The sequence below is a fragment of the Ambystoma mexicanum genome, chromosome 6p (genome assembly GCF_040938575.1).
Source record: "Ambystoma mexicanum isolate Mex_15411 chromosome 6p, UKY_AmexF1_1, whole genome shotgun sequence".
Taxonomy (NCBI): domain Eukaryota; kingdom Metazoa; phylum Chordata; class Amphibia; order Caudata; family Ambystomatidae; genus Ambystoma; species Ambystoma mexicanum.
In genome coordinates, this window is record NC_090935.1 from 1,441,004,638 (window position 1) to 1,441,025,392 (window position 20,755).

At 46.6% G+C, this 20,755-nt stretch overlaps 1 protein-coding gene across 1 annotated transcript in view; it reads left to right on the forward strand.

The window, feature by feature from the left end:
- GTF2E2 (general transcription factor IIE subunit 2) overlaps positions 1 to 20,755 on the forward strand; it is a 648,065-nt gene that overhangs the window by 552,828 nt on the left and 74,482 nt on the right. The window contains exon 7 of the mRNA XM_069626171.1: positions 18,433 to 18,548. Coding sequence (XP_069482272.1) covers positions 18,433 to 18,548 — 116 coding nt within the window. The remainder of the gene's footprint in view (positions 1 to 18,432; positions 18,549 to 20,755) is intronic.

The following is a 20,755-nucleotide window of genomic DNA, read 5'->3' on the forward strand; positions in this document are numbered from 1 at the left end:
GTATCTGACGACGAAGGCGACTGGGTTGCTCAAGTTTTCCAAGCGCAGGCCTCCGACCCCAACAGATGGGCTGGCGGTCATGTTACAGTGAGAAAACCCGGCGGCGAATGTGCTCTCACTACCCTCACCCCCCACCAAACACACAACCCAGCGCTGAGACTCGACACAAGTGTCGAGCAAACAGCAATGCGCAACGTCTAGGGAAAGGTCCGCTGATTCGCTGTTCTTTGGGCACTCCAGATCGAGATCGCCACATGACAGATCCCAAAAGACAGATCAGACCTAGCAGATAAAAATATTCCCGAAGATCCTTAGTTGATCTTAGAGCTTAGAAGATCGTTAGATGGCTGACGAGACTTCGGAGCTAACCGTAGCCGAGATTCAACGTTCCTCGTCGATAGCGGTAAAACAGTTCATACAGGCCGGACTTGCCCAATTAGTGAAAGCATGCACCGGAAGGCCTTGTAAAGTCAAGGGAGTCTAAGAAAGGCTCCTCTAAGACCCCTGATAGGGGTAAGACACAGAAGGATAGGTCCCCTCATAGGAGTAAGGAACCTCAGACACAGGATTCCCTGTCTTCAGCCTTGAAGAAAAAGGCTACACCTTCTAAAATAATCCCACCCACTCCAGAAGACCTAGGTCTCCCTGCCCAATCTGTGGTCATTCCTACTTCTGCCCAATGGTCAGCTGAAGATATAGATAGGGTCATGAGAAGAATGTCTTTCATGGATAATTTTTATGAGAAAGACCCTAACTACTTCACAAGTTTTGGCTCACCCCTCCCACAACAGCTGCCTCTAGGTCACAGAACCCTGTTGAATCCCCTGCTAAAAGATTTCGCCCCGGTGAACCACTGCACAATCCAACTATAATTGAACTATATGACCCGGACACGGATCATGAAGACCTCTATGACCAAGAAGCCTCAGACCCTTATTATAGGGATAATGAAGAGTATGAGGGTGACCCTGATACAGACATGCACATCATAGACTCACCAGTGGATCAAGACCCCCCTGTTGTAGATTCACCCATAGATAATCAACCTCTTCTTAACGAGGTACTTATCAAACCATCTGAACATTTTCAAATAGCTACCCAAGAGGATCCACAGGACAAAGATTTCTTGGATGAAATCTTGGGAGACAAAAAAGGCTGTTACTCAATGTATTCCACTTCTAAAGTCTGTCCAGCGGAAGGTACTACCCTCACTGGAAAAACCCAATCAGACGAGGGCAGTGAACCCTCGCATAGAAAAACTTTTCAGACCTGCACCATCAGACCGCTGTACTTTAGGGGCCAACTATAGCCTGAATCGCTAGTTGTTGCTACAACAAGAAAGAGATCAGGTACCCCCCTAGCCTCCCTTGAGGCTCCCCCAGACAAATAAAGCAAGAGGCTTTACACAATGTCCAGGAAGGTGGCCTCTTCTGCTGCATACCAAACCAGAGAGAGCAGGTACCCCCTAGACTCCCCTGAGGTTCCCCCAGACAAAGAAAGCAAGAGGCTTTAAACAATGTCCAGGAAGGTGGCCTCTTCTGCTGCATACCAAACCAGAATTGCTAATAACTCTACCTTATGTGCTAGTTATAACTGCCATAAATGGGACGAAGTCTCAGGGCTATTCTCAGCACCGGAACCCCTCAAGGCTCAGTTAGCACTGGTGGCTGCAGAAGGGAGGGCAGTGTCAAGCTGTCTGCTTAAAAGCGGTCTTGACGCTGCGGACAACGCCGGCAGAATAATAGCTGAGGGAACCATTATTAAGCGTCCTAGAGGGCATAATGGTGCTATGAGGAACCAAGATAGTAAAAAAGTAGCAGAAAAAGTTATAGAATAGCAGTGTTTTTAATGTCCGTCGAAAGAGGAGGTCGTCAGCAGTGTTTCGCAGGTCAAAAGGAAGTTTATTCCAAGCCTTTGCTGCCACAACAGTGAACGCGCACCCACCGGTGCGAGTACGCCTGAACCGGGGGACAATTAGGAGATGAGCGGATTGGGAACGAAGAGTACGAGTAGGAATATAGTGAACAGACTTAGCTTGCAAATACTCAGCACTGATGCCGTAGAAGGCCTGGTGAACCATACACATAGACTTGGACAACTCCATTGGGTTCCTGTGGAGGCTAGGATTATGTTTAAGTAACAGGGACATGTGTGTACCAAAAGAAGGGCGAAGAACCGATCTTGCTGCAGCATTTTGAAGAAGTTGCAGCCGCCTGAGAAAGTGCAGGGGCTGGCCTAGATAGTGAATTGCATTAATCAATTACGCTTAGGACCAGGCCAGCCACCACAGGTGCTTGGGAAGTGGTAGGAATGAAAGGAAGGACTTTTCTTAAAGTACGTAGTTTGAAGTGACCAGTCTTACACACTGCTGCTACCTCGTCCGCCATAGTCAAGGAGGCAGCTATTTTTATGCCTAGGTTTCTTACTGATGCAACAGGCGTAGGAAGAGGGCCCAAGGAGGATGGCCAGAAGTTGTTGGGCCAATACAAATGGGGGGAAGCCGTGCCTACAACTAGAACCTCTGTTTTTCTGGCATTCAGCTTGAGCCAATTAGAGGTCATCCAACCTCCTAGCTCTTCCAGGTAGTTCCTCAAGCGGGCTGCAGTATCCAATTGAGATAAATCCAGGCGCACCAAAATCTGGGTGTCCGCATAGGAATAAAATCAAAAGCTGTGTGACTGAAGGAGAACCATCAGGGGTCTAATGTAGACATTAAATAAAATGGGGGACAGCGCGGAGCCTTGGTGGACCCCACAGCTGATAGAGACAGGAGCAGAACGAAAGGGGCACCGATTGAGAACGATCGGCCAGGAATGCGCAGAACAAGCTGAGGACTTGACCCGATAGGCTGGCAGCCTATAACCGGGCTATCAGAGTAAAGTGATCAACGCTTGGTTACGCTAATCCGGCTTTAAGCCAGAGATGCAGGCTACTCTCATTAACATGCCCATCGAGCCCAATGTACTCTTTGGCAAGGCTGTCAAGGATGCCTTAAAAAGAGCCAAAGAAGAATATGACACATTGAAATCATGGGGCCAATTGACCAATAAACCACCTGGCCGAAGGGGAAACAGCAATTTCCATCGCACACAAGGACAATTTTCCCAGTGGGGTTCCTATAATCAAAGTCAGGGTACGGCTTGGGGGAACAGTCAAGGCCAAGCCTCTCAAAATTACCAGAGAGGATCGTTGCAGATCTCGCGGTTAGGGAAGGGGTTCCACCTCCAGAGGTGGTACCCCACCTCAGAAGCAGTGACATCCCGCTGCAGGTGCTTTGCCATGCTTCTCCAGTAGGAGGGCGCATTTCCAACTTCACCCAAGCATGGGAGGGAATCACCTCAGACAGGTGGGTGCTGTCCACCGTAGCGGGGGGATACTGTATAGAGCTTCTCGGGCTACCCCGGAACCACCCCCATGCCAGAAAACCCACTCCAAAGAAGACCAACGCATCCTCCTCAAGGAAATAGTCACGCTACTCCAAAAGGACACCATAGAAGTCGTGCCGGCCAACCCGGTAAACAAGGGTATTTATTCAACTTACTTCCTTGTGCCAAAGAAAGATCTTACAATGCGCCCAGTATTAGATTTGCGCCATGTAAACAAATATGTCAATCCAAAAAGTTCTGCATGACTGCGCTACAAGAGGTAATCCTTCTACTAAAAAAGGTGGACTGCATGGCAACACTGGATATGAAAGATGCCTATTTTCATATTTCCATGTTCCTAGCGCGCAGAAGATTCTTGCGTTTCAAGCTAGCGAACCAGCACTACCAATTCAAAGTGCTGCCCTTCAGCATAGCATCTGCTCCAAGGGTATTCACGAAGGTACCGCCGGTGGTGGCAGCACACCTGCGCAGGGAGGCAATCCCAGTGTACCCTTACCTGGATGACTGGCTGATTACCTCGGAGTCTCCCCTAATTTGCAGGCAAAACATTCAACAAACTATCAACCTTCTCTTTCAATTGGGTTTCTCCATCGGCAAGAAAAAATCAAGCCTAGTGCCAAGCACAACCAAACAGTTCCTAGGAGCTGTCCTAAACAGAGAAGCGGGTTTGGTCTTTCCGTCAGAGTAAAGAGTCCAAAACATGATTATACCACATTATCAGGCCTGCCGTGCATTTACCTGGTACCACACGCGTGCCTGCGACCCATGCAGAAATGGTTGGCAAAACAATGGTCTCAGGCAAGTGGTCAGTGGGACGATCTAGTGGTCATTTCGCCAACACTAGTACAAAATCTTGCTGGTGTACAAGAGAAAATCTACTGAAGGGGAAACCCTTCCACGATCCGGAAGTACAAGCAATTGTCACGAAAGACGCCTCACTCGCTGGGTGGGTGGCTCACTACCTTCACCACACAGCTCAGGGTCTGTGGTCTCGGGCAGCTGCTCAGGACCACATCAATCTGCAGGAACTACTGGTCTCACCTAGCGACCCAGTCTGTGCAAGTCCTGACATACAGCACTACAGCGATGTTCTACATCAACAAACAGGGGGGCACACGTTCTCCAAATCTGTCCAAATTGCGCAACAAATTTGGAGATGGGCACTCAAACGGAAGATCTTCCTATCGTCACAGCACGCTCCAGGGGAACTTAACTCTTTGGTAGACTCCCTTAGCAGAGATCCCCAACCAGAAGAACATGAATGGCGACATCACGCAGGGGTCGTAGAGCACCTCTTCTCTCAATGGGGTTACCCCACAATAGACATGTTCGCTACAACTGAAAACAGTCAATGCCCAGACTTTGCGTCCAGGTTCCCCCAGTCAGGCTCCAAAGGGAACGTCCTATGGATGTACTGGTGAGGGGTATTTGCATACACTTTTCCCCCCAACACCTCTCATGAAGAAGGTGCTCGACAAGATCCACAAGGCACAGATGACGCTCATCCTAGTTGCTCCTATGTGGGCAAGACATCCTTGGTATCCACATCTGCGCAAACTGGAGATGTGCGATCCCATCAAGCTCCCGTACCCGAACGATCTACTCACTCAGCATGGGGGGCTAAAGGTGCACCCTCAACCTCACTCGATGAACTTGGCAGGAATGCTCCTGAAGTCATAGAGTTCAGACATCTTAACCTACCACAGAGATGCATGGATGTCTTGAAAGAAGCAAGAAAACCTAACACTAGGCACTGCTATATCGACAATTGGAGAAGATTTGTAATTTGGTGCCAGTCTAAATAGATTAACCCCATAGAATGTACTACATCCCACATTCTAAGTTATATGCTCCACTTGCTAGATTCAGGGTTAGTATTCAACTCCTTAAAGGTCCACCTGGTGGCCTTATCAGCCTACACCACCTCCCACAATAAAGTCTAATGGTGGAAGGTACCTGTCATTAAAGCATTCATGGAGGGGGTAAAGAGACTTCACCCTCCAATTTCTAATCCGCCCCCAGGATGGGATCTCAATGTTGTACTCGCTAAGCTCATGGGACCTCCTTTCGAGCCGATGCAGAAGTGTAGTCTTAAACACCTAACTTACAAGACTGCCTTCTAAGTGGCTATTACTCCCATAAGAAGAGTGAGTGAAATACAAGCATTGTCTGTGCAGGATCCTTTCTTTGTTGTACACAAGGATTAGCTGGTTTTACATACACATCCTAGTTTCTCCCCCAAGTTCATCTCTAAATTTCACGTAAACCAGTCTATTGAGCTACCAGCTTTCTTTCAGAACCCCACCAGCTCAGCTGAAGTAAAACTCCACACACTAGATGTGAGCAGGGCAGTCCTTTGCTATGTAAACAAGACCAGACCGCTAAGGAAAACAGACCAACTGTTTGTCTACGTAGCTACAGGCAGAGAAGGAAACTGCATTTCCAAAAATGCCATCTCCAGGTGGGTAGTCAGATGTATACAATTGTGCTATTCATTATCAAAGAAGACATTGCCTTTCATACCCTTGTTGTACACAAGGATTAGCTGGTTTTACATACACATCCTAGTTTCTCCCCCAAGTTCATCTCTAAATTTCACGTAAACCAGTCTATTGAGCTACCAGCTTTCTTTCAGAACCCCACCAGCTCAGCTGAAGTAAAACTCCACACACTAGATGTGAGCAGGGCAGTCCTTTGCTATGTAAACAAGACCAGACCGCTAAGGAAAACAGACCAACTGTTTGTCTACGTAGCTACAGGCAGAGAAGGAAACTGCATTTCCAAAAATGCCATCTCCAGGTGGATAGTCAGATGTATACAATTGTGCTATTCATTATCAAAGAAGACATTGCCTTTCATACCCTGAGCGCACTCCACAAAGAGCCCAGGAGCCACTCTGGATTTCATTGCAAATGTCCCTCTAGACAGCATTTGCAAAGCAGCTACATGGAGCTCAATATACACTTTCACTCATCATTACTGCATTGACACTCATTCCAAGACAGATGCACACTGCTCGCTAATCTGTGCACAGTATGTGATCTAAGCAGATTCCACAATCCTCAGAAGGGATACATTACTCACTGTAATCATATTTCCGATGCTTGTATCTGCTTAGATTCACATGCGCCCACCCTTCCTCCCCGCGGAGAGAATGCGCATGGATGCTTGTCTGATACGTATCTGATTGGATACAACTGTACTCACGCTACACTTCATGCTACCTCATGTCAGAAAAATAACAATCTGAGGGTCCTCGACGCATGAAGAACCATGGGTTCAGTGGACGTCACACTATGGATAGTATTTCTGGCACGCCCTGTCGATGTCCTTTTTCGAGTTTCGAAAACAACAACTGTAATACTCTGCAGCTTCCACTAGATGTCGGCCTATGCACAGCATGTGAATCTAAACAGATACAAGCATCAGGAATACGATTACAGTGAGTAATGTATTATATATATATTTCTGAGGCTTGTGGAATCTGCTTAGATCACATGCTGTGCATAGGCCGACATCTAGTGGAAGCTGCAGAGTATTAGTTTGTTTTTCGAAACTCGAAAATGGGCGTCGACACATGGCGTGCCAGTAATACTATCACTAGTGTGACGTCCACTGTACCCATGATCCCTCACGTGTCTAGGACCCTCAGATTGTTTTTTTCCACCATGCGGGTCGGAAGCACTGAGCGGAGTTCCCTGACTTAGTCAGATTTTGCAAATATTGTTATATATTTCCCTGTTTATTCCACCTATACGTCGAGTCTCCGAACATCGACACTCGACGCCGGATCGGAGAAAAGTCAACCGTCGAACTACAGCGACGGATTTGGGCCTCGGAAGGCCTCTGGCCTTCGCCCGGGCCTCGGAAGTCCTCTGGACTCGGCCCTGCAAGTAGGGAGAGTGGGGGGTGGCACATATCCTACACTCTGATTAATATAGGTACATTATTTATATTCCTACACTCCCAGCCCACTGCCACAGGGTGCGTATGGAGGGTACCCCTTTTCAATTTTGCCCCAAGTGCAACCGCAAGTATCCTTGGGTTGACGGACACGCCACGTGTAACCTCTGCTTGCTGAGGGACCACCCCGAGGCGAATTGCAGAGCGTGCAGTCGGTTCAAACTGAAGACCCCTAAGGACCGTTCGACAAATCGTTGGGCCCACCACGCCAGGCGACAAGAGGCCATGGCCGCGAGGGTGCCTTCAGTGATGGCAGCAACGCCGTACTTTTGGATGGCGAGGGCAATGTGGCGTCGATGGACAACCAAGCGCAAGTCCCCGACCTCGGAAGGTTGTCCGGCAGGGCAGCTATGGGGAAGACACCCGGCGACTCGAGCGCTACCCACACCACTTCCAGCAAACAAAGGTCCAACCGAGACTCGACGCGCACGTCGAGTTCTCGGAAAGAGGCACGTAGCGAACGGTCCACCGAGTCAGTGTCCTTTGGGCGTTCGCGTTCGCCTCATGACACCAGGCAACCCTCTACTGTTGCTAAGAGTGCCTCGCTCCCCTTAGTGACTGAGGTTCGGTCGTTGGAGGACGACACCGACCTCTACCCCCAGGCCGCACTCCAGGAGTCGGCGTCTGCAGGCAGCGCGAAGGCTGCTACCAAATCCCTTACACTCTCCAGAGACAGGGACTCTACCCTCGAATCTCGGCGGCAGGCGTCGAAAAGCTCTGATAGGGCCCAAAATTCGGGGAAACACTCTTCCACCCGCGGGGAGGGGGGAAAACAACGAAGTAAGCAGTCCCAGCCTACTTCCACTCCTAAACTACATTCTACTCCACCTAAACAGACGGACAAGTTTGTCTCTTGTCCCTAAGGCCCCTGTTCAGGCCAGTAGGTCTAGTCAGGATAAAACAGGGAAAGCACTCCAGAATAGAGTTATTCCCAGTTCAAGGGAATGGTCCAGTGATGACATAGACAGAGTAATGTCAAGGATGTCAACATTGGCAGATTTCTACGCCAAAAACCCGGAACACTTTCTATCTTATACCCCAGAAGGGGCAACTCCCTCAGGCTCTAAGGGTCCAATACCCCCAAGTAAGAAGTCCCGGGGTGAAGCACCTACTCAGTCTTCAGACCCCTTTTATATACAGCCCTATTCTCAATATCAGGAAGATCCATCCGTTGGTGAGGATCCAGACGTGGGCGTGTTCGAAGAACAAACTGGGACAGGCTATTATGGGATGAGGAGGACCAAGAGGAGGAGGACGACCCAGATACATACAGGGTAGATTCCCTGGTAGAGAAAGAGCCCACGGTTACCGACTCCCCTGTGGACAACCAGCCTCTCCTAAATGAGGGCCTGTCCAGAGTGGCACAGCACTTCCTCATTGACACCCAAGGTGCTCAGGAAGAGAGGGACTTTGCAGAGGAATTGGTGGGAGAAAGGAGACCTGTTGCTCAGGCCATCCCTATCCTTAAGTCGATACAAAGGAAGTCGCGGCTCTCATAGACGCCGCCCCAGAACCCTTAAAAAGCCAATTGGAACGAGTTTCGGCAGAGGGGAGAGCCGTGTCAGGTTGCATTTTAAAATCAACCTTTGATGCCGCGGATAACGCCGGCAGATTAATTGCCGAAAGCACAGTCATCAAGAGGCATGCTTGGCTACGGCAGTCTGGGTTCAAGGCCGAGACCCAAGCATCATTGATAGATAAGCCGGTGGAGCCGGATCTATTGTTTGGAAAGGCGGTCGAGGACGCGCTGAAGAATGCCAAGGACGAGTACGAGACACTCAAGTCCCTAGGGCAACTAACCAACAAACCCCCTAACCAGAGAGGGAATGGCAATTTTCGTCGGCCTCGCGGACAAAACTCCCACAGAGGCTCAAACTATTCCCAAGGCCAGTGGACTCCATGGAACACTAACCAGCAGTCTACCCAGAGTTATGGCAGGGGTAACAAAAGAGGTTGTGGTATGGGTAGAGGCAGTCAAAATAAAGGAGGGGGCACGCCTCCACCAAAACAGTGACGTTCAGTTCAGGGTCCCTTCTCACGCATCCCCAGTCGGGGGACGCATTTCCATCTTCACCCAAGCTTGGGAAGGGATCACATCAGACAGATGGGTGCTGTCCAGTGTCCACAGGATACTGCATAGAACTCCTAGAGCGTCCCCGAAACCACCCTCCACGACAAAAAATACACTCCTTAGACCACCAGAAGATCCTACTCGAAGAGATCGAAAATCCTCTCGCAAAGGACGCGATAGAACTCGTCCCGGGACACCAGGTAAACAAGGGTATTTATTCAAGTTACTTCCTTGTGCCAAAAAAAAAGATTTGACAATGCGCCCAGTATTGGATTTACGGCCTGCAAACAAGTATGTCAAGCCCCAAAAATTTCGCATGACTGCTCTCCAAGAGGTAATTCCCCTCCTAAAAAAGGAGAATTACATGGCAACATTGGATATGAAAGATGCCTATTTTCATATTTCCATGTTCCCAGCGCACAGAAAATATCTGCGCTTCAAGGTGGACAGTCAGCACTACCAGTTCAAGGTACTGCCCTTCGGGATAGCCTCGGCTCCAAGGGTATTCACCAAGGTACTGGCGGTGGCGGCGGCACACCTACGCAGGGAGGCAATCCAAGTGTACCCTTATCTGGACGACTGGCTCATCACGTGGGAGACCCCAGTAATTTGCAGGACAAACATTCAAAGAACTATCAACCTCCTCGAATTGGGCTTCTCCATAAACGAGAAAAAATCAAGTCTGGTGCCCAGCACCTCCAAGCAGTTCCTAGGAGCTGTTCTAAATACTTGAGGGGTTGGCTTTTCCTTCAGAGGAAAGAATTCGGAATATACTACTGCAAATTCCGCAATATCAAACAGGTCGCCAGATAACAGTACGCAAAGCAATGCGTTTGCTGGGCATGATGGCGTCATGTATTTACCTGGTCCCCCACGCGCGCCTGCGCATGCGTCCCATGCAAGAATGGTTGGCGAAACTATGGTCTCAGGCAAGTGGTCAGTGGGACGATCTAGTGGTCGTTTCGCCAACACTTGTACAAAGCCTCCACTGGTGGACAAGAGAAAATCTATCCAAGGGGAAACCCTTTTACGATCCCGAGATACAGGCGGTAGTCACGACGGACGCATGCCTGACAGGATGGGGAGCTCACCATCTCCACCACACAGCTCAGGGTCTCTGGTCTCACACAGTGGCCAAGAATCGCATCAACCTGCTAGAGCTTCTGGCAGTTTTCAGAGCACTTCAAGCGTTCGAGCCCCACCTACTGAACCTGTCGGTGCAGATCCAGACAGACAGCACGACAGCCATGTTCTACCTGAACAAGCAAGGAGGGACTCGTTCGCCAAATCTGTCCAGACTTGCCCAGAAAATTTGGATATGGGCACTCAGACGGAACATCTTTCTGTCATCTCAACATGTTCCAGGGGATCTCAATTCTCTAGCGGACGCTTTGAGCAGAAATCCCCTTCCGGAGGAACACGAATGGTGTCTACACAGAGAAATCGTAGAAGATCTCTTCTCTCAGTGGGGTTTCCCCACTATAGACCTATTCGCCACAAGCGAAAACAGACAGTGCCCAGGATTCGCATCCAGGTTTCCCCTGGATGAACTGGTCAGGGATGTTTGCGTACGCTTTTCCACCAACTCCTCTCCAGGAAGGTGGCGAACAAGATGAACAGAGAGTCGATGACGCTCATCCTAGTTGCTCCCATGTGGGCGAGACAACTGTGGTTTCCACACCTACGTAGACTCTCGGTGTGCGATCCCATCAAAGTCCCGGGCTGGTACAATCTTTTGTCCCAGCACCAAGGTCAGAAGGTGCATCCTCTACCCAACTCCATGAACCTAGCAGCATGGCTCCTGAGGTCATAGAGTTTAGACATCTCAATTTACCACAGAGGTGTATGGACATCCTAAAAGATTCTAGGAAACCGAACACGAGGCATTGCTACTTTGACAAATGGAAGAGATTTGTTATCTGGTGCCAGAATAAACAAATCAACCCAGTTGATTGCACTCCTTCCACAATTGTGACATACATGCTCCACCTGCTGGACGCAGGGTTGGTTTTCAACTCACTAAAGGTACACCTGGCAGCACTGTCAGCGTACACCACCTCACATAGCAAGGTGTCGTGGTGGAAGGTACCCGTGGTTAAAGCCTTCATGGAGGGAGTAAAGAGACTTCATCCTCCTATATCTAACCCACCACCAGGATGGGACCTGAACGTGGTGCTATCTAAACTCATGGGCCCCCCATTCGAGCCCATGCATAAGACAAGTCTCAAACACCTGACCTATAAGACTGCCTTCTTAGTAGCCATTACATCCATAAGTAGGGTCAGTGAAATTCAGGCTCTGTCAGTGCAGGATCCTTTCTTTACTATTCATAAGGATAAGCTGGTTTTGCGGACACACCCTAGGTTCTCACCTAAGTTTATTTCTAAATTCCATGTAAACCAGTCCATCGAGCTTCCGGCTTTCTTCCAAAACCCACAAAGCTCGGCTGAGGTTAAACTACACACCCTAGATGTGCGTAGGGCCGTCCTTTACTACGTAAACAAGACCAGACCGCTTAGGAAAACAGATCAACTGTTTGTCTCCGTAGCCACAGGCAAAGAGGGAGATCGCGTCTCTAAGGGTGCCATCTCCAAGTGGATTGTCAACTGTATCCAGTTGTGTTACTCTCTTTCTGACAAAACTTTGCCTTTTATGCCCAGAGCCCACTCGACAAAAGGCATTGGGGCCACTCTGGCTTTCATTGCAAATGTTCCCCTTCACACCATTTGCAAAGCAGCTACTTGGAGCTCTATTCACACTTTTACTCAGCACTACTGCATTGACACCCATTCCAAGACAGATACTCAAGTGGGACAAGCGGTTCTAAGACATTTATTTGCTCATGACCCTTCTCAAATCCCATCTCCTTCTAACACTGCTCGCTAATCTCTGCACAGCATGTGATCTAAGCAGATTCCACAAGCCTCAGAAGGAATACATTACTCACCGTAATCGTATTTCTGATGCTTGTATCTGCTTAGATTCACATGCGACCCACCCTTCCTCCCCTGTGAGAGAAGGCGCATGGGTGCTTGTAGTCTTATCTTATCTATCTTCTATCTGCTTGGATCATCTGTACTCGCGCTACTCCTCATGCTTCCTCATGTCAGAAAAAATACAATCTGAGGGTCCTAGACGCGCGAGGGATCATGGGTACAGTGGACGTCACACTAGGGATAGTATTACTGGCATGCCCTGTGTCGACGTCCATTTTCGAGTTTCGAAAAACAAACTGTAATACTCCGCAGCTTCCGCTAGATGTCGGCCTATGCACAGCATGTGAATCTAAGCAGATACAAGCATCAGAAATACGATTACGGTGAGTAATGTATCATATATATATATATATATTTAAATTCTAATTCATTGTCTCCAATTATGGCTAAGCAGTGCCACACCCTTTTTTTGTGCACATATGCGCGCAAAGCATGAAATGGTGGGTTTTTCTTTGAAGCTTAAACTCTTACCCAACCTCCAGATTCAGCAAGAGCAAATTTGGCAATGTCATTACCTTGTCTCCCTGGGAGAAATTAAAAGCCAATGCGATTGGCCAGTTGATGTGTTAAAAATACTAAGCGATCTGCAAATTTCCCTTGGCGATGTGGCTGATTTAGATATACCCGAAATTCCTATTTAGGGCACTGGTTACTAGTTACCATTTATTATTACCCATATTTGCAGTACTGCATTTGCAACCTCAGAAGGAGGAAAGCATGAGCCTGCATGGTAGATAATCAAACTCTTGTCTGAGCAGCTGCTCCAACTCTTCACATGCTGGCCAGCCACCCCCCACTGGTGTGGGTGCAACTGCAAGGAGCATTGTGTAACATTAAAAAGAATTTGTATTGTAGCACAAGCATTTCAAGCTCGATGTTCTATCCATAAAATAGAACAGCAATGTGTGTATATGTGGGGCAGTGTCTTGTTAAACCAGATAACTGAGACCAGGATGCAGTCGGGAGAGGAACATGCAATTGAGGAAGTACAAAAGGATCCACTGAATGGGAATTTTCTTTATGTACATTGCAATATTATTTACAAATTCTGACACTGAGAAAAGAATTATTTTGCTAATGTAAAAGACAGAATTGGAATCGGGCTCACTAGGTTCTAAAGGGTTTATAGTCAAAAAGTCAAAAACTTAATTTCGAATAGCAAAAATGTCGGAAAAAAAATGTCGAATGTAGAAAAGTCGAAAACACATACATATAATAGGAAAAGTCATAATTTCGAAAAAAAAATGTCGAAAAAAAATCGAAAACCCAAAACACTTTTTTTTTTTTTTTTTTTTTAACACAACTACTAACATTTTTTATGGGGTCGGGTCCCCCCCCATCCCAAACCCCTACCCCAGCCCCCCCCCTCCTCCCCATCCCCCCACCCCCCATAGATATACCTTTAATTATTTTAAAAAAATCGTTAATATAATATTAAATTAATTAATTATTAAAAAACCCATCCCTACCCCCAACCCCCCCCCCCTCCTCCCCATCACCCCACCCCCCATGGATATACCTTTAATTATTTAAAAAAAAGTTTAATAAAATATTTATTATTAACACATAAAATCGAAAAAAATTCGACTTTTTTGTTTTTCGACATTTTTATTTTCGAATAAATATTTTCGACATTTTGACTTTCGAAAATATTGTATTCGAAAATATGACTGGACACCGTTCTAAAGCAAGCAACATAGCCACTAGACCACATCTCTTCCATTATCCGGTCGAGAGTTCTCCAAAGAGCATAGGTGCAGACGCATTTCTGTCCAAGGACATGCAACTCTTCTGACACTCAAGGCAGTAATTCAACCCGCTAGTACATTTTTGGAAGGTCTGCGTACGCCTCACTATTAGACTCGGGGTTTAGCTACCTAAACTAGTAGTCTCTGCTGCACCTCACATGTGGAAAATACTTTTGTTGATCATTTCTTTTTGTCTGCAACTATAAGTGCCCCACCTGAAGATGGTGATTGCTGCTTGTTCTGGATTTGATTATCCAGGAGAATGATGACGAGATTAAGATTTCATCCATTGCCTCTTGCCTCTAGTTGGGCTAAGTGGACATCAACAGCTTCTATTCTGTGTAATTGGGACCTCCCCTCTTTTTGAACTAATATGCATAATGCACCTCCTATGATTTTTCTTTTTTTTTTATACAACGTTACTTAATGTAGGGTTGCTTACTTTTATGCTATGTAGGCTAATTATTAGAGGACTCAGAGCTCTTTCTTCTGACAGCCCTGTGGCCAAGATCCAAAGATATGTCTTTGTTGACTGCTGTTTTTAAAAAAATTTGTGATTGTATGTTTTGATTTATTATGATTCTATCTATTTTATCTGATACAATTTTGTTTTGGATTTTTATGACCATGTTCTCATGAATATTGTATGCTTTAAAAAAAGTTGTTTTGATGGTTTAATGGATGGAAAAATGTCCAAAATAAACATTAACTGAACTATAACTATAATTAGATGTAGGTTGGAGGGGAACTTTCCTAACATTAGAATTTCTTATACATGGTACACTACTTTGGTGAGTTTCTTTGACACTTAAGAACAGAAATAGTGTTTAGCTTTTGACGAAAGGGTGGGGGGGGGCTCCTTGGTGGTTCTATTTTATTGGTCACTTTATGGTCACCTGACACCACCTTCAATGTCAGCCTCTACTGTAATCATCTGATTTTGATTGCTTGTGACTTGTCTGCAAGTTTAAGTTCATGTATTTTCTGCACTGAGTCATGAATTGGTCTAACCCTCTACTCTTCTGCCTTAGGCAAGCTCTTACTCTACATCTCAGTCCCTTAACTGATCACCTTTATCCCCGAGTGGTTGCTTGCATTTTCTATTATCTTTTGAGTCTTACAGAAGCCAGGTACGAATTCACATGAAACAAATGTGATTGTTATGGTTGGTGCACAAGGGTTTAGGGTTGTTTTGTGTATCTGCTCATTGCTCAGTTGTTTAATTTGTGATATATTTGTCAATTAGGCTTTAAAACGTCATGTGCTATTTAACTTGATCAGTGTTTCAAATGTATTATATTTGGTAACTGTTAATTCAAATACAGACCTATTTATTTTTGTTTTCGCCCATTGCATTTGTCGTTAGATATCAACTTTAAAATCATCATCTTACCTGTTAAATAATGTTTGAGCTTGAGCAGCATCTTTTTTTGCATTAAGGTGCTCACGATTTGAAATATGTAAAACTACATCTGCCTGGTGATGTCTAGTCTTTGTTAAATATGAAGTATCTTAGTGATGCAGATTGTCCTTTCCCTCCACTGATCTCACACTTTAACACATGTATATGTGGATAGCAGTGCACAATAGGGGACATAGTTTACAGCATGATCCAGTTCTATACATCATATTTGCTTTTTATAAATATACGTGTTGGAAGGTGTGTATTTGATTGTTGGCAAGTGCAGTGCTGCTGTTGCATGCTAGTATTTAATAATGGGTGTATGCAATTTGTGTTTGTGGGTTCAGTGTGAAACAATGTTATTGCTTTTGCGGCTGCTTCTTTCAATATTTATAGTCTGTGAAGCCTTGCATGTCTGATGCCTAGATCAACCTGCATCTAAGAACCAACCTGGTTTTTAGCTGTGGAGCTGATCTTACAACCTTGATCTATGGCTTGAATCTGGGATGCAGAGAGTACCTGGAACATTCTTCTTTTTTGGCATTCGTGTTAATATTTGTACCCTGGGGGAGATATTGAAAGCATGTTAAATCATGGCATACATTGCTTAGTGCCAACAATTAAAGGCAATGACAGCACTCATTTTGTTGATAGATCTTGAGCATAAAAATATTTTGTCAAAATAGCAATCTCTTCCTCCCCAGTTTCTCACTACCCTTGTTTTATAATTTGTATGCTTTTGAATCTTCCAATGAAGTGGATGTACGTGAAAGTAAAAGGGAACACTTGTTGGGAACCTAGAACTTTTAGTCCGTAGCCATCTTTCTTTAGCTAATCTTGACCACCAACCTATTCTCTGTATGTGTGTCGGTATGAACAGCATTCAATTTATGTGGTGAGCTATAGTTTCATGAAAGAGGAATAGGAACATTTTGTAAAAAAGTTGAACACCCTTAGAAAGCATATTGTCTGGTGAGCATTCAATATTACGTTGTGTTCCTTTTATGGGTGCAAATGAGTGATGGGGAACCTCAAGCAGAAGAATCTATGGGAGACAATATAAAGAGAAGGCAGTGGGAAAGGAAGAGAAATGAAGGTGCAGAAAAAGAGATGGTTTGGATAGAGATGTAGTTTCAAAGTAATAAAGGGAAGAGCAAAAGGGATGGTGGCATGCAAAATGAAAAAGGAAATGTTGGGGAGAATCTGAGCAGATTGAGCATTGATCAAGGCAAACTGACCGCAAATCAATTTGCCCGGGGCCCAATTTAAATGCACATTCGTTTTTTTGTTTGTTTTGTTTGTTGTCCCCCGCCTCCAATTTTAAGGAAGCCGGGGACACCCCCAAAATTGCAAAATACCAAACATGGTGAATGGGGGACACCCCCGCAACTCCCTCTCTCTAGGGTTGGTATTTTGCAATATATGTGACCAAATTGCCCCGAAAGCCAAATCACCCATGGAAAAATGGAACAAATTGGTCATTTGGTCAATTGTTTTAGGTCAAATAGGCTAATAGCGATTGAGCAACATACTCCTCATTGAGATCCAAGTATGCAGGGTTGTGATATAAAAGGACTGAGATTGAATAGGATCTTAACCTAGGATTTTTCATACTTTGAAATGTGGCAGCGTCTAGAATTAAGCAATATACCCCGAGCGGCGGGGTCAGGTAATGCCCTGGGACCCATAGTTATAGGCCCGAGCGGAGCGAGGGCCTTAAGGAAGGCTCCAAGGCATTACCTGACTTGGTAATGACCCCGCCGCGAGGGGCATATTGCTATTAGTACCCCGGCCCGCAAGATCTGCGTGACAGAGGCACTAAAAGTTGTTTTTTCTGTCCCGAAAAGGTGCAGTGTTTTGGGACAGAAAAAAAAAGAAAAACAACCAAGAAACTGGCCACCGGGAAAGGGAAAGCGGAGTCCATTTTCCCTTTCCATGGCGGCCATCGGGAGCAGACGCGCTGGGAACAGAAGTGTTCCCAGCGCGTCTGCTCCCGTAAGATGACAGAGAAGAATGTAAGGTGGGGTTGAGGGAGGGAATAGGTGAAAAAAAACACGCACCATAATCCCCGACAGGGGACGATGGTAGCCTCCAGCCGTGTGGGGGTCGTGGAGTGGGGATGGCCCGCTTCGAGCCTCCACACAGCTGGAGACTGCCACGCCGCCTGCTGTGGACAAAGGAGGCAGAAGGTAAGTGGGGTGGGGAGGGCAGGGAGGTGGGAGGAAAGGGGAAGAAAAATAAAACCTTACCCGAGTCCCCAGCGAGGGGCGAAGGTAGCTTCTCAGTCGTGGGGAGGCTCGGAGCGGGGATGACCTGCTTCGAGAATCCTCATTGACTGAGGGGCTGCCATGCCCCCTGCCGTGGACAAGGCGCCTGGAATCCCAGCCGAGAATCGAGGGATTCTCGGCCGGGTAATGACCCGGCGAGAGCCAATCAGAATGCGTTTTGCATTCTGCTTGACTCGCCGGGTACTAATAGAAAATGAAGGAAAACATACCACGCTACTTGTGTTTTTCCACCATAATTTCCCATCTCCAGAGTGCTAGAGACGCTTCTTCCCAGGTGTGTACTTCTGCTTGGTAATTTAAGTATCTTCTCTCAATAGCAGTATGGCACCCTTTCTTGTCGATTCTTGTTGTAAGCATTATTCCATTGGTTTCAAAGGCAATATTACTGAATGCAATAACAAGACTGTACTATTGCTTCCGCATTCAGAGAAACAAGTACAATAGATAGCATGTTCACCCCTGGATGAGTATTTTTTGAATGTCTACACCTGCAGGCCAGCAATGAGGACTTACTCTGTTCTCTCAAAATGTGGGATCTGAACAGCTAGCAAGAAATTAATTGATTGTTTGAATTTCAGAGTTTCAGAAGCTTTGGAGGAGTATCCCTGTAGATTCCTTGGATGAGGAGAAAATTGAGGATTATCTGAAGAGGCAAGGCATTTCATCCATGCAAGACTCTGGGCCTAAGAGAGTTGTAAGCATATTTCTTCTTTTCACTAAATAGATGTATTTCTTCAGTACCATTTCCTATCGGGTAAAGCCTGAAGTATTTTTCCTTATGACCTATGAGAACACATCCTCAGAACCTGGGGAGGAACCCTTTTGTAGATTTTAAAATGGTTTCCTAGTTTAGGTTTTCTTGTTGTAACAAGCCAGTACTTGGATGCTTCTGGAAAAATGATTCAAGCTAACATTTCTTTATACCCTGTGGTGACCTTAATATGATGTTTAGAGCTTCTTTTTAACTTCATAATTTTGCTCAGACTAAGTGATGGAAGTGGAAGTAGATAGCATTGACAAAATGTGAAGATTTGCTTGAAGCTGGTATCTGCGAAAATGTAGGTTTTATTGGTCCTACTCTGCAACTATTTTTGTTAAAGATCAAGACCATTTAACTGCTTTACGTTAACCATAGATGTCTTTTCTGTGCAAGAGTGACTGGGATCAATAACCTGCTCAAGGTAGGAATGCAGATTAAAGAACATTTTCTTTATTTTGAAGTTAGCACATAATCCCCAAAACAATAAATGTGTCAGTAACGTAAATCGGGGAAATTGAGTGTTTTCATAATCTTGGACAACCCAAAGCTGGGTTTAGAGGGGGGCTCATTGTGATGCATTGAAGGGACAGGGTTTCCATGTCCTTGTGCTGTACTCCCTTGTGTGCTCTGGGTTTCTGCATAGGAGTCCAGTTGGGGCTCCTGGAAGTGCAGATGTTGCTCTTTTTGGTTGTGATGAACAGAGACCCTTGGGATACCCTTATGGCATCCATGGGTGGGGTTACAACCCTGTACCCCCAGTGTATGTAGGGCCCCTGGGGCCTCTTGATTTCTATTGCCTGTTACCTTGTTTTCCCAAAGCCCTGACTTTGTCCCTTCCCCTGACTGGCTGTTGGGTGGAAGCATATATAGTATTGTGGGGGACGTCCAGGCCAGACTGGCTGGAGCCTTCCGAGTGACTGTATGTCATGGGTATACCCTTGGGGTGGGACCTGTGTGAATAGTGTGTGACCAATATTCGTTCTATGTAATGGGTGTCTGGTTTCTGTGTGTGTGACACAATGAATGAGACAGCCCTGCCTGAAACTGACATTAATGCAGTGTGGTGTGCTGAAAGGCTGGGTACTTGCCCCAATCCACATTCCTTGTTATGGGTGTCTGGGTGGAAGTAGCCTGAATGCCTGTGAGCCTGATTAACTGCCTGCCTGCATGAATGCCCTTCCGTGTGATTGGCTGACTGAGCCTGGCTCAGCCAGAGTGAATGGGGGACAGATGTGTATATATGTGGACCTCTCAGTTACCAACTTGCTCAGAAGGTGAAGTTGAAACGTGAAGCTTATCCTTGAAGCCCAGTTGGAAGAGGAAGAATTGCTGCTGCTTTCCTTCGACGAAATCTAAAAGCTGTTGTCTGTAGTGGACTGATCCGAGAGAGGACCTGGCTAGGAGACCTCTCCCCGAGCTATGAGGGACCATCGTGCAAAAGCTGATCTTAATCAAGGTACCCTGGAAGCTAGTCCCGAAAGACTGTCGATCGGATAAGGGGTCCGCCGAGAATCTTGAAGTAAAGTGCCAGGACATCAAGGCCATCGAACTCCATTGCTGTCTACCGGGGTTTGGAAGATTTCTGTGACCGCTGGAAGCCAGTCGATTCGTGTCGCCCTGAAGCGGGTACAGCTTGGCGCCGCGCTGCTCGACGACCGGAGCCACAACGCTCCACCTTTGCCTAAGAACATTTGAACAAAGGGCTCCCTTGCCATCACTGTCGACTGCTTTGTCCCGCTGGAGAAAGTCGAGGTCGCCGGCTACAGAGGAAAGTCCGCCGGTGGGTTTCCCACCACCAGAAGTCGACAAAGACGTCCCGAGGACACTGACGAAGTGAAGATCCGAAGTCCAGTCCATGGTCGAGTCCAGATCGCCGAAGCTATCCCAAGGTTTGTGCTGCAGCACCAACAGGCCAGAGGACCGCCGAAGCATCTCCCGACACCCGCTGCTGGACCTACATCCATCACCGAGTCTACTTTGTGCACCGAACATTTTGCATCGCAGTGGACTGCATGCCTTACCTTCCCATGATTCCACAAACCATCGTCGAAAAGCACTGCGAAGGTCAAAGCCACTTTCTCGAAGCCAGTGTTAACTTTTCTTCGAGGAATTTCGACACCTTGTAGCTCCTGCTTTAAAGG